The 14,888-nt window shown below is 37.6% G+C and overlaps 2 protein-coding genes across 2 annotated transcripts; both read left to right on the forward strand.

Moving 5' to 3' along the window:
- The first annotated feature begins 234 nt into the window (after window positions 1-234).
- On the forward strand, window positions 235-5,414 carry LOC112294732 (putative protein S-acyltransferase 22). Its single transcript, XM_024545498.3, has 10 exons — window positions 235-1,180; window positions 1,463-1,576; window positions 1,736-2,056; window positions 2,324-2,392; window positions 2,518-2,589; window positions 2,690-2,818; window positions 3,045-3,125; window positions 3,292-3,486; window positions 3,659-4,583; window positions 4,691-5,414. Exons 1-10 carry the CDS (start codon window positions 1,139-1,141, stop codon window positions 5,032-5,034), a joined length of 2,292 nt encoding a protein of 763 aa, XP_024401266.1. The 5' UTR covers window positions 235-1,138; the 3' UTR covers window positions 5,035-5,414.
- Window positions 5,415-11,730: 6,316 nt separating this feature from the next.
- Window positions 11,731-13,725, forward strand: LOC112294033 (uncharacterized). Its single transcript, XM_024544125.3, has 5 exons — window positions 11,731-12,258; window positions 12,795-12,909; window positions 13,134-13,215; window positions 13,310-13,361; window positions 13,592-13,725. Exons 1-5 carry the CDS (start codon window positions 11,833-11,835, stop codon window positions 13,652-13,654), a joined length of 738 nt encoding a protein of 245 aa, XP_024399893.1. The 5' UTR covers window positions 11,731-11,832; the 3' UTR covers window positions 13,655-13,725.
- The last annotated feature ends 1,163 nt before the right edge of the window (window positions 13,726-14,888 follow it).

Genomic DNA, 14,888 nt, shown 5'->3' on the forward strand with positions numbered 1-14,888 from the left:
GGAAGGCAAGTAAATTAGTTAGTTGGAGAAAGATGCCCCTCCCCTCTCAGTAAAGGCCACTTATACCCACATGGCACGTTCGGGCAGGGGACGACGTGGCTATGAAGAAGGACTTCGGGGGGGGGGGAGATGTGTGGGAACTTGGTCGTCTGGACGGCGACCGAAGGGTGCGAGGGCGAGGAAGAAGCTGATGACCGTTGCGGAGTTTTAGATCTGTGGCGACGCCCCCACCCACCATCGCCACGCCTCGCCTCCGTCGCCAGGTACCCACTCCCCACTCCCACCCGACCCGACCCGAGAGTGTTGATTGATTGCGGAGGCACGCATTCATGCTGTTGGATGTGGGAGAGAGAGAGAGAGGACGTTTTCCAGCGCTTTGGAACGGTCTTTGGCAGTGTTTGTATAACTGACTGACTGCTGTGGCAGAGGTGTGGCAGACAGTATCTTTTCTAGATGCGTAGCTTTCCTGAGTTAGTTCTGGGGGAGGAGGGATTGGGAGTCGAGGAGGCTTGTGTTGCCTGGATGTTTGAGTCTCTTGTGCTCTAGATGTTTGCCACAACTCGTTTCTTTCTCCTTTTTCTCTCACCTTTAGCCGTTGGAATTTCTGTCTTGGGACGATTCGACGAGCGTGCAGCGATTCGGGGTTTGTGAGATGGGGAGGTGGGTATGAGGTCGTATCCCTGGGGGTTTAGTGTTGGGTTTGTTGCTGGTGGTCGTGAAGGTGGAATCGGTGCGGTGAGGAGTCGGATTGTGGAGTGGGCAGATTTGAATTTTGGACCAGGAGCCATGAAAGGACAGCTTGTCGCGGCCAGATTGGATTTGTAACCGTGGATTTGAGATTCGACTTGAGCTGCCAACATGGGTCGGAGTTTGAAATTATGTCGCTGAGTGGAAGTGCGGTGCACAGGATAGGGGTTGTGGTGTAGAAGAGGCTGGTAGAAGGAGAGTGGGGGATCAGTGCGGTTGGGTATCCATAATGTCGCGGTGAATGCGCAACAGTGAAGCCCAAGCTGACCCTGGAGACATCGGGATCTCGACTGATTGATCACTTGTTGACAAATGCTAGTATTAGTTTTTGACCAGACTTTGATCCACTAGGTGAGATAGAGGGGCTGGCTCTCGGAGCCAGCGCCGCACAATGCGAAATCATGGTTGGCAGCCTCCGTTTCACCCTTTGCAGGCAAGTACTCTGTCTTGATTAGATTCGGTTCAGAATTGTGCATCCGCTTGAAGCCTTGTTCCATTCCCAGGGCACAGAATCAACAACAGGGTGGCTAGTGGTGTGAACATCCAGCAGTCTATCCTGCTGCTCTCGAGATTTTAAGGATTGGCCCAACTAACACTGTCTCGTTGTCTATCGTTCACAACCGGCACCACAGCCTGAAGTTCAATTTTGAGTACCGCTGTGTTAAGTACTCAATCTTGACGGATGTTAGCTTGCGTGTTTCTCTGTATTCTGCAGACGGTGGCAATTGTGGTCTTCTCTGCGCTGGCCTTCTCGTTCTATGTATTCTTTGCTCCGTTCCTGGGTACTAGAACCTTGAAATTCATTGTAATCGGTGTTTTCACGCCTCTGGTAAGTGAATGCTTCCTTCCCAATTGCTGTCTAGAACAGTGCTTTGTTAGAAAGGCGTCGAAGATTCCTCATTGCTCCGCTGCATAGCTCTGCAGCGAGCCTTTAGTTCACATTGTGTTCATTTGTTTTGTGTCGCTGATAATCCAGCTTGAGTTGCAGGTGGTTGCAGTGTTCTCGCTTTACATTGCGTGCACATGGATTGATCCTGCCGACCCAGGTGTCCGTCTAGAGAAGCAGAAAGACAATTCGAAGAAGGAGGTAGCAGCATCAGGCAGGTATGGGCAGCCAATGGAAGAACCAAAGCAAACCATAATGGATCTCCTAGCCAACCGAGAATCTGGCTATGGTACGATTGAAGAATCTGGGTGCAAGCCTATGTCGGAAAAGCTGATCGAGAAATCATGCTGCAAGAGGAAACGAGAGGACGAAGAATCAAGTCTCGACAGCCAGTCCCTCTACTGTAGCATTTGCGATGCAGAGGTTTGCCCTCCTTTGATTTTTACTCATCTGCTAGTCGTGGCGAGTAACTATGGACTGAATTTGCGCCAGCCTGTGGTCAATGGCGAGATATGATTGATTACTGTCCGACAAGACCTAAACTTCCACCTCAGAGTTAAGGATTAAGCTTCTTATTCTCATCAACTTTTATTCTCATGGCCCGAAGTGGATGGTGCATGTGCCAAGAACAAACGTGCGCTTCGCAACATACAAGCGCCGTACCTCTAACATTTTCCGAATTGCGTGCAGATATCAGTGCAGAGCAAGCACTGTAGGGCATGTGACAAGTGTGTGCACGGATTTGATCACCACTGTCGGGTGGGTTCGGCCTCCCCTCTCTCAACATGTATCTGACGTATCGCTGTAATAATTGATAGTTGAAGCGGAGGGGATGTAAGCTGCTGAAGTAATTAACAATTATAGTTTGTGGGTACTGAATGCAGTGGCTTAATAACTGCGTTGGCACGAGGAATTATAAGCTATTTGTGGCACTGATGGTGTCTTGCCTGCTCATGGTATGATTGATACCCTCTCACTGCTTATCCTTGGAGGAATTGTGTTAGAATTTAAGAGTATCAGAGTTTAACTGAGTGGCCTTGCCTTCTGTTATGGCAGCTTATTCTGGAGTGGGCAGTAGGCATCGTGGTGCTTGTCCGCTGCGTGAAATACGAGTCTGCATTTCAGGAGGAAATCAGAGACAATCTTGGCAGGAGCTTTCCTCGTGTGGCTTTCATGGTAGTGCTGGTATGTAACGCCTTGACGTGCTTCTGTGTTCTTGGACGTAACTACGAATCGATACCAAGAACGTCCGTTCAGTATCAGTATCTGTATGTAATAGTGATTGTCGTGTCAAGGACATTCTTGCGGCATGTAGCTACGACTTGTACACAACGTGATTCTATAACGACATCGGTGACGAAAAAGACATGCTTTTGAGGAATGTTCACATTTGAATTGGAAACTCCTGCAGGTTCTCTTGACCTTCCTAGCATTACTGGCGACTGCTCCTTTGACCCAACTTTTTTTCTTCCACCTCATCCTCATGCATAAGGTATATTTATACTTCTAAAATACGTTCGAAAAGTAAGACTCTGCTTCCGATCGACAGTAGCTGTATCTTCTGTGATGACGTGGTCTGGGTTCAGAGTTTAAAACATTATCGGTAGAATATGGCCGCCTCATTGGATCGTTCATTGATGAAGAGAATCGTTCTGCAGGGAATAACGACTTATGATTACATTTTAGCAGTCAGAGAGCAGAACCAAGAGTATTGGGATGAGGTCGGTGGATTGTCAAGTGTAACGACAACCCCTCAAACATCCACCGAGACAGGGTTTAGCGGCTATAACAGTTCAGCACCTAAACGCATTGTTTTCTGCACACCTCCACGCATGTTTGTTGATCAAGATCAGGTACAGCACCATCCAACTGAATCCGATCATTGAAGTTTTCACATCTGCAAGATAATGTGTTTGGGACATTCTGAATACAAATTATCAGCTGGTTTTCTGTATTCGTGATTTTTCGAAATGGTGAAGTTACCAAGTATGGATTCGGTACTCAGCGTCCATCATTCTGCTGCAGACCGTGATGGCATTGAGTGACTTAGAGGTGGGAAAGGTTGGTGGTGGTAAGATCATAGACGCCAAATCGCAACAGAGACCTGCACCAGTTGGTCTGAACCCATGGAAGCTGGCACGTGTGGACAGAGATGATGCTGCAAGAGCAGCAGCTCGGGCACGGGAGAAGTCTTCAATTCTTCGCCCTGTTAGACCCGGCGTAGACCCGTCAGCAAGTATTGATTCGGACAGCAGTTTGCAGAGCAGTCTAAGCTCAAGTGGAGAGATCAGAGTCGCTGGGAGCCGGCGTAGTAGGAAGAAGCGAAATGTGCCTGGCCTTCGAAGGGAAATGTGGTCTATAACTAAGAACAAATGGGATAGGATCATACCTCTCAGCGGTGAAGAGGACTTGTTTGCTCCACGCAGTGAAGGACTACAGCCACTTTCGCAAGAGCCCACTAGCCCATATCGCTCAAGCCCCAATGAAGCGTACTCTGGTGCTCCTCGGGCTTCTTTCCCTCCACCTGCTTCCTACCCCCCACGAGTCCTCTTCCCTAGGTATCCTGGCGACGCAATGCCTTCCAATCATGCGCTCCCAGGATCTGACAACAGTCGAGTGACACAAGGGATTCCGCACACCTCCAAACCTGACAAGGCTCTCACGGAACTGTCAGTGAACAGCGTCGACGTTCTGCGTATTTCTGCTAACAGTGATGGGTATGAGGCCTCGTGTGGAGAGAGTGGGGATGATACGAGCGACGCAGTTGGTCTCAGCCAGTCCTGGAATAATGCATCATGGAGCAAGTTTTCCATGAACAATCCCGCCTACGCCACTCCCGTCGTCATGGTTCCTGTATGGGGGCAGGAGAATTTTAAAGAGGAGTCCGCGAAACCCTGGGTTGTATTCAGTGCATCCAGCTTCAAGCAGGATGTTAAGGAAAGTCCTGGAGGTAACACCACATCCTACCTTTGGATATGATCATGTGGACTCCATGTTCTCGTTTGAATCCGATTGCTATCAAATCATCTCACGCTTTCTGGGATATTTTCCTTCCAGGGCAATCTGCATCTAGTGGGTCAAGAGTAGAGGCGAACATCCTGAAGATGAAGCCAGAGCTTCGAGATGCCAGGAAGCACACCTCCTCTCCAACAGTATACGAAGACTCTCCACTGCGTGAGTCTTCTGACTTTCTGTCCGAAGATACCACCACGAGCTATGGGGAGACTCCTGACAGAGGCTCAATGAGCTCATTCTTCTACAACGGCCCGTTGGATGTTAGCTTCAAAGCCCCATCTGAGCGGCACATGGTCTCAAACAGACGGCTGATGAACTCAATCATGCAAGGTCCCAGGCTTTCTCGGCCCACAGACGATCCTAAGCTGCTTGTAGAAACACCTTGAGTGACCACTCTGGCTTGTGCTCTGTACATTTCTCCCCGCAAGGAATGAATCCCTTGATCTGAGTAGCGACGCTCGGGTTCTCTGAAGAGACTCCGTGCTTGTGCAGAAAGGTTGAAATTTGCAATCAGATCCTTAAGTCTACCTCAGCCTGCCCACTAAAGCTACCATACCTTAGTAAGCAGCATATGGGCTTGAATCTGCTGCCCCGCCATCTAGTAGCAGTGATGGGGGGCACATCGTCTGGTGGAACAATACTAATGGAAAGATGAAGTTGGTTTCTGATCTTCGGAGGTCCTTGAAAAGAATTGGGGCTTGTAATCTTGTGCAGTATTACCTTCGTAGAAATTGAAACTGGAGACAGTCATTCATCCTTCCTCGTTCTTGCGATTCTCTTCTTTCCTATTCTTGAATGGGATTGTGTGAGACCTCTCTTCAATTCGTTACAAAAAGCTACCCGAGGTCTGGCAGGGCACAACGTGCACTCTTCGCTGCATCAGTGGAATTTTATTAGCCGGATTCATAAAAGCTTCATGCCCACTTCCCTTACCCGAGTGGAACGTTTCATTTTGAAAAGTACGTTTAAACCTCTATTTCTGTTTGAAACAGTAGTACAGTGGCGGTCATAATGATAGTGTTACAGACTGTTTTAATGAGAATGTTGGATCGACTCTGTGGATCTTGGATAAGTGTGAGATACGTGTGATCATGCCAAGTGGAAAATGCCAAGTGGATTTAGTTTAATACTTTTTATAAAAAAATTAACACAATACAGGGTATCATATGCTTTGATTAAATATTGTGATGTAGAAATAATGTTGCTTATGTCCTAACGTCCTTGGTGAAGTGCAACCCTAAGAGCTTGTAAGAGAATTTTTGCAATCTATTATTATGGATTGTTAGGTCACATTGTAGAAGTTGAGTTTCATCTAATTGCCATGTCAACTGTAATTATCAGTAGATTTTTTGCTACGCAGTTTTTAAAAGAGTGTTTTGCAATTATTGGACAATTTTTTATTTAATCCTTTCTAAAATTTGCTTCTGTTCAAACAAGTTGAACTAAATCAACTTTGTGGTAAAAAAGTCTTCACTTTTTCTTTAAAACTAAATTTTATTATTTTTATTCTTAAAGTTAATACACATTTATCTTTTAGCAAAAACTGCAAGATACAAAATTGTTTCAAGTTGAATAAAAGGTCAAAGGAAAAAAAAAATGCTATATAAGTCTTTTAGAATTTCTAACATATTGGGATTGAAGCAAGTTTGTGTAAGAGAGATGTGGCCTAATTCTAGATTCTTCTTTCTTGTGTGCATGCACTCATAAAGTACAATGGATATCAATATTAGAAAAGGTTTAATCTCTCCACATGTTTACTTGTGACTCTTCAAGACAAAATGAATCACCTGAGCATTACTTCTTTGTAAGCTCTAGGTTTGAATGTAACACTTTTTCAATGAAAAAAAAGTTTGAGTCAAAAATTGATCTTTATTTGATAATACTTAAATTCCAAGGTTGATGTTTCTTATAAATTAGTTCTCTATACAACTTTGCTATATAAGTCATTAAATTTGCTTCTAAGGACCAATACTTTATTTTATAATTAAACTATAATTATGTACTTGTTCAAAGAATAATTTTATTTTCTAATCTCTATCTTGTTTGAAATTATATTTTAAATCAACGTAAAAAAATCTAATAAAACCTTCTACTTTTATGTATTCATAATTCATATTAATAATAATATCATGAGTTTTATTGTCAAGAAAAATAACTTATTAGAATAATAATTTATTTATTTTAAAACCTATTCATGATGAAGTATTATTGATTGCTTGGAAATATGGGATAATTTTGGTTGATCTTAGCAAGATGAATCTCTTACTTTTACAAATATCAATATATCAAAGAATTTTATATTCAAATACAATCATTATTTGTATTTTGAAATGATTATATTTTTTTATTTTTTTATAATAATTATATGTATTTTAGATGTTGATAGTTAATATATACAATATTAATATAGTTGAATTACTTTCTCTAATTTTATGTTCATATTTATAAAAAAAAAATATTTATTTTATAATAATATAAAACAAAACTATTCTAAGCTTCATAGAAATAATTTTGTAATATTAGATGTAAAATAATTAATATTGTGGTCTACATTTTTTTTAATTTATTTTTATTTCAAATCTATGCTCTATTTATAATTAAGTATCAAAGCATATAGAAAATTTGACTATTATTTTTATCAAGCTATTGGTTTAGCTAACATAATTCTATACTTGAAAAATTAATAAAATTTGGACTTTTTAGAATGTAAAGATTCTATAATCTACTTGCTTAAAAGAGCCTTTGTATCTTCCTTTGAGTTAATAATCCTAAGACCTTGTTTCTTAAATTGATAAAAAAATTGATTGCTTTTAAAATGTATCTTATGTGTAGCTTTAATACGATCAAATATAGTTTAGTAAAATATTGGCAAAGATGGTGATGGGTATGCAAGAATTCATCTTCTAGCATCTAAGTTTCATATATCTTAAAAAAACAAGGGAGTATTGGTCTTTGTGAATGCATGGTTGGATATTCTACAAGTAAACTTTGTGTGCAATGATTGATCTTTTTTCAAAATATTGTTTAATTTGGTCATCTTTAAAGTTCTAACATAAATTATGGCTTAGGTGATAATTTGAGAAAGTTCTTATGTAAGCAAAGTGATAACAATTACTTCACCTTACTAGAACTTTTGGCCACCATATTAAATCTTCTATAAATCCGAAGCTTAGTAGATCTCATTAATTTTGTCTTCTTTAATTAAGCAATGCATCCAATTTAATGTTTTTTTCTTCTAAGATAGATATCTTTTTACTTTGTATATTAAAGTAGTATAGGAAGAATTGTCCTTATTGTCCTTCATCTTATGTAGAATTATCTTACTATTAATGGATTTAGAGATGCATGTTGCATATAATTGACCATCTAATAGCATTATATTTGGTGATGGAGTAATTGACAAAAAAAAATCAATAATAATGGCAGTAGTACATTCAAAGATTGCGATAGTGGTGCATTTGATAATATAGACAATGTTGTTGGTAATATTTGCACTTTGCCAACCAACAACTTTATTAACAAACTTTCTTGATGTGATTTTACTATTAAGTTGCCGAAATTGTCTCTTCAAAGTAGTCTAATACATTTATATTTCAAACATTGCTAAGTCAAGAATAGAATTGGAAATGAATTCATAGTTGTTATTATTTAAGACTAACAACATATGCATATACTTATTTGAATTTTCCATGATAGTATTCTAACAATGTTTGCTACTCATTTTGTTGAAATTAATGAATCCTTTATTGTATTATAAATAACTATGGAATAAAAAAAAAACAATGATTATATTATAGAAGAGCTTAATTGAAGATATAGTAGCAAATTATTATAGAAACATAGTTGAAAGTTATGAAGGTAGTAAAAAAATTTCAAAGCTAATACTACCTTCTTCTAAAAAAAAGGCTTTTATTTACTTGGTAGGATAATAAACTATACAAAATATAATAGGTTTATATATATATATAGAGGGAGAGAGAGAGAGAGAGAGAGAGAGAGAGGCATCTTAGGTAAAAGTGAAGAATAGCTTCTAACAAAAATTACCTAAAAAAACCTTTGATTAATACCCAAAGAAGATTAGTTGTGAAGCAGGATCAAAATTTGACCTTGAAGCACAAAATTGCCGACATACAACAAAAGAAAGATATTTTTTGTTGATTAAAGAGTGGAATAGAAGAGCAGACTTGATAATATTTCTTTGAGCATTAGCTTTGAGGGGTTTAAGAAGACATTGACTTTGTGAGAGTTTTACAAAGTAAAGGTTATTTTGAATGACTTTGTTTTCTATATTAAAAAAGATGTTACATTTTAGTAAACTATATGAGTATTATAACAAATCTATGAATTAAAATTTGTAGGTTTGTGAATGTAGTTGTGTTAAACATGTGTTATAATATTAAATTTAATTGGATGGTTAAATCTAAAGTAATTGAAGTTCAAGTCGGTTTAAGTCTAATAAGTAGGATTTTAAAGATTAGTAAGGATTTTTATAATTTTGAATAATTTTCCAATTGGATTGAAATAATTTTTTTCAATATTAATAGTTAACTTAGTTTTCAATATTTATGCAAATTTTGAGATCTAGTTAACATTTCAAATATATATATATATATATATATATATATATGAACACTAGGAGGTTGATATTAAGATTGAGACACTCCATACCCAAGCAAATTAAGAGCATTTTTTTTTTTTTTTTTTTTTTTTAATTTGTTAGTTTGTTTCTCTTCAAATTTTATATGCTTGTTATCAACTAGTTAAATGAGAAGAGTAAAAAATTTTAATTAAGATCAATGCTTAATTCAATAATCATTTAGATTTTAAACTTACTATAGAATTTACTTAAAGTTTCATTAGGATTTTTTAGGATTTTTTTAAGGCTTGGTTAAAGTTTTATTAGGAATTTTTAGAATTTACTAAGATCTTGATTAGGATTTGAGTAAGATTTGATTAAGATTTTTTACAATTTACTTAATATTTAATTAAGATATAATTAGGATTTACTTAAAATTTCTTTAAGACTAGCTAGTATTTGGTGAGAGTTTCTTTAAGGTTTCTTTATGATTTTTTTAGGATTTCTATAGGATTTCTTTAGAATTTAATTAGGATTGTTAAGGATTGTTTAAGATTTATCTAGAATTGATTAGAATGTTATAAAAAATTTCTAAGATTTCTCTAAGATTGATAAGAATACTTGGCATAATTAGAAGCTTACTTAAGTTGTTTCTAAACACCTTATGTAATGTTTTTGATTGTAAATCCAAGTTTAAGATAAGATCAAACCCTTTCACAACCAAATATCCAATGCATTTGTACACTAATTTTCACATGACACAATACTAAATAAATAAATAAATAAATAAATAAATAAATAAAGCTTATTGAATAATATTTTGTTATAAACCAATTTATTGCCAAAGGATTCAAATAGATAATGTTTTCATAGTCATAGATTAATTCTATTTTATCTTCTACTATATCTAAGATCTTGTAATGTGTTATATATTGATATAATTGAAAAAACCAAAATTTCAATAAAAATATGTAACAATCTATCTAAAAATGTAATAAGGATTTTTTGAATAAGATTAAATAATTTATTTTTCGGAAAATCATATATATATATATATATATATATAAAATAAAATAAAATAAAAATAAAAAAACTGATTTATTAAAAGAAAAAAGATAAAAAATTTAAAAAATGAAATTAGAACATATATTTATTAAGAATAAAAATAAAATATAAAGAGTACATGCTAAAAGATCATAATATTACTGAAAGATTCAGAATAATTTAATGTCAATAATATTTAGTCATATCAAAGAACTTCAGAAATAACATCTTATATTATATTGTGATATGATTAAATATTGTATGCAAGAAAAAGTAAAATATTCAAATAAAGATTTCTTATATTCTAATAAAGCATTAAAATAAATAAAATAAATAATCACAATAAAATATTTTAATTATATATATATATATAGTTTATTTATTTATTCTATTATTTAAGAAAAAAAATTGTATAATCATCACAAATGCACATTTTAAAAAAACACTACATACAACACACATTATTTCATGCAAATTCAACATTTTACAATTTTACTTTTGAAAAGAGTACAATTTTCTTTATCATACACATTGTCTAGATTGCATTAACTCCACCACTTTCTAAGTTGGCAACAAATAAATGTGTAATGATACACTTGGCTTTATTCTAATTTTCATCACAATAATCATGCATCACCATGTTGTAAAAAGAAAATAAAATAAAATAAAATAAACACTACACCTTTCATACACATGATTTTGCTTGCACTCATGAAGCACACACAAACCTTGCAAACTTCAAAACCAATCCTTCAACACGCCAATTTAACATTCAATCTTCACTCTCATTGATCCAAAAACAAGTATCAAACACTAGCGTTATTTGCTAGTGTAGCTTGAGCATGGTGGAAACTGAAGACCAGAAGAAGAAAAAAATTGCATGATTTGCAAGCCAGCTCTCAATCTTACCGAAATAAAGTGCAAAAATTACCCACAACTTTGTATTAATAAAACATTGAGCTAGTTAGTATTAAAATATAACCGAGAAAAAGCATGCAAACAACGGAGAAGATCCGCACAAGATCAGCACACAAAACCCACTTGGCAACAAAGGTTACTGACTCCGGTGCAGCCGTCGGCGTGATGCATGGCACTCAACGTCGTTGCAATGGAGCAGAACACCGATCGAACGCTGTGCACAATCTGGGTCGCAAGCTCTACGTCGCCGCAAGAGCAGCAGCAGCAGCAGAAGAGGCGGCGAGAGGGCCAAGGAATCGGAAGCTGAAGGGATGATGGTGTGATGGGAGAGTGAAGGGATTTGCGTGGTTCCGTGCGCGATGGAGATGTTGGGAATGGACGGAATCGCGCGAGAGGGCTTTTCATTCGCCACATGCGCAAGATGTGGCTGAAATCCGCGACCTCCGTGGTCTGCCTTCCACCGTTGTGTTAATTCATCCTCACATCGGAGAACAGCTGCTGCTACTTGTCTTCGTCGTTGTCCTTCATTCGTGGGGAAGATTGTACCAGTGTCGGGGTTTGTGTTCATGTCCGGATTTGTAACTACGTTTGTGTAGAGTAGATTTTGTTTTTTTTGGGTTGCGAGATTGTCATTTCTTCTGCATCCATGGCGGCCACTGCTTTCGTCGCTTCTACTGCTGTCCCTCAAGCAGTTCTGAAGCCTTGTAACGAGTACCCATCTGTTTCGGCTACGTCGGGTCCGTCTCAAGCTCGTCCGCTTGGGTCGAGAATTGGGTCTGAGTGGCCCAGCAGGGAGCTTTCAGGATTGCGGCGAATGAGGCCGTCGTCCACGTCGTCTTGGGATGGGGTAATAGCGGATTCGCGGAGGGCTGATGGGTTCGCAGTTGCAGCTTCTTCGACGTCGACGTCACCTGCTGCCGAGGCTGCTGAGAAGCAGATGGAAGCAGCTGTGATGGTGCAGGAGTTCTATGCCGCTATCAACAGACGTGAGATCACTTCAATTGGCGATCTGTTTGCAGATAATTGTGTCTACGAGGACCTCGTGTTTCCGACCCCATTTACTGGAAGGCAGGTAATATTCATCGAATGGCGGTGTATGTAGTGTATTTTTTCACAAATGTCGGCGACTGTGTCGTAGTTAATTTGCAATTTCATAGCTGCAGCTAGGAAAGTAGGGCTCAGTAGCTAAATTCAATTTCGTCAAAGTTTTGTTTCTCTGTTTTTCCCTGTCGTGCTAGTTGCAGAGATTTTCATATAGGAAATTTGGAACCCACCTGAATAGTATATAACACCTTGAGAACCTTCAATTAGGATGCACGATGCTATCCATGTATGTGCTTTAAATTCGACGTGAATCCTCGAATTCTCAAGTACCGTATATCATCGTGATACATTTTACGTGAGTGGGATTTACTGAAGAGTTGCAGTTCTCGCAATCGTTGCTGGGTCTATCTTCTATGGAGTCGATGAAGTCTCCACACTCCGATTCCAGTTCACCAGCACCTGGGCACGACGACAATGGCGAGTAATTAGTAGCCTTCTGTTTAGCTGTAATTGTTGACAATTTTGCAGCTACATTGACGCTGTTATTGTTGATCCTTCTCGCAGGCGATTCTTGACTTTTTTAAAAAATTCATGGATTCTGTGGGCTCTGAGCTAGAATTCCGAATAGATGATATAACCACTGGTGATCCCAATGCCGCTGGTGTCATTTGGCATCTGGGTAAGCACTAGAACACATTGTACCATTTTGTGCTAACGTTGATGAGTATTCTTGTAGTCGCGGATACATTTACAGTACCTGAATGATAGGTGACGAGAAATATCTCTACTTACCAGAGTGGAGACTACAGACCCGAGAAAACATGGATACTGTTACATCTTGTTGTTATAAATTTTCTTCAACTTTGTAGTCACCCTGAACGGTTGTTGTTGGTTACCAAACAGAGTGGAGAGGAAAGCCACTTCCATTCAGCAAGGGTTGTAGCTTCTACCGCTGCGAAGTACTCAATGGCAAACGACAATTCGTGTACACACCTCCTTCATTGATTTTTTTCAGCCGTTGTCTCTTGTTTTTGCATTTGATTATGGCACAAGTTTCTAATGTGGGGTAACGATCACAGGTATGGCAGAGATGCTGTGGAGCCTGCAAGTAAACCCGGTGATTTTACACTGGTGATTTGCCTTTAGAAAACTTCCTATACTGCCTGAATGCGTATATTCCTAGATCTGCTAAGACGGGAAGGGAGCTACTGCTTAACTTTCTCAACTCTCACATCCATCCATTAAACCTTATGGATTAGTGTGACTGTGGTTAGGTCCTATCTTTATTTTACATATGATATGGATGATCGGGCTGGAGAATTTGTACATACTAAGCTTCGGATTTGTGTCTTTGAATACAGGTGGCTTTGAAAGGGCTTGCCGCACTGCTCCGGACGTTCCCATCACTAGCAGATAGGTTTTGAGGATTTCGCATTATACTGTAAAACCATGTGAAAAAACTTGAATGTAAAGTTGTCCGTATAGTTTGATTCTATTCAGGCTGATCTCACTTCTCTTCACATTTGAGACCTGGTGCTCTAGTCACCAATTCTAGTTGATGGGTTGAGCTCACTAAACTTGGAGGTCTCAGCAACCATCTTTCATATGAGCTCATGAATTTGAGTATGCTGTTAGGGGTGTGAGTATACTAGATTGAACTACAGTGACGTGAACAAAACGTTTAATATGTGAGCACATATCTGAGAATTTTACTGTTCTTAATTTGGTGTTTCACGTAGTGTATGAGGTGATATAATGAATTTTTTTAATATTTTTTGAAAATTATGTAGTTTAATGAGGAAATTTATCACATCAGAAGGATATTGATAGTAATGAGAAGACTTGAGAACCTACTGCAAGTATGAGACAAGCATGAAAGCCTCCTGTGGTAAATACAAAAAAGAAAAAAAGAAAAAAATCTGGAACAATCTATTAAAAAGTATTACAGTATTCACATGATTATATAATTTGATTAAAATATAAATTACATTTTGAATATGCTCTGATTTTAACACAGATTTTAAAATGCTAATAAGTGGATTTTTATTTTGGTTTATTAAATTATATGCATTTGTTAATGAATTGCAAATACCATCAAACCAAAAGATGATTGTGAATAAGAGTTTTTAAGTGAATTGCTTAATACATATTTATATTGTTTTAGGTATGGGGAGTTTTAATTCATGATTTATTTTTTTATAGATGCTAAAAATTGAAAATTCAATAAACATATACTAATTGCATGTTGCTTGACTAAGCATTTAAAGGCTCTAATTTTTTAGTTCTTATGAAAATAAGGAGAATAAATAAACAAAACAATTTCAACCTCCCTTTGTTTGGTCACCAAGAATAAACTCCTAGACTAAAAATTAAAGATAAATTTTAAAATTTGGTGTTTGCTTAACAAACAATTTGGACAAGCCCACAAATTTCTAGCATATTTGCACAAGTTTGTAATCCATGGGAAGGTATAGTCCAAAAAAAGTTGCCAAAAGCAATTTCTCAAAACAATGTAGTAGCATTTGGAAAGTTTATGTGCAAAAAAGGTTATAAATAGGAAATGCTAATGAAAATTGAATTGAAGGTTCTATGGCTAATGTGAGGAGCTTTAACCATAAGTACCAACCTTTGTTGCAAATATCAATTCTTAAGAATAGA

This window comes from Physcomitrium patens, chromosome 17 (assembly GCF_059467195.1).
Source record: "Physcomitrium patens ecotype Gransden chromosome 17, ASM5946719v1, whole genome shotgun sequence".
NCBI classification, from domain to species: domain Eukaryota; kingdom Viridiplantae; phylum Streptophyta; class Bryopsida; order Funariales; family Funariaceae; genus Physcomitrium; species Physcomitrium patens.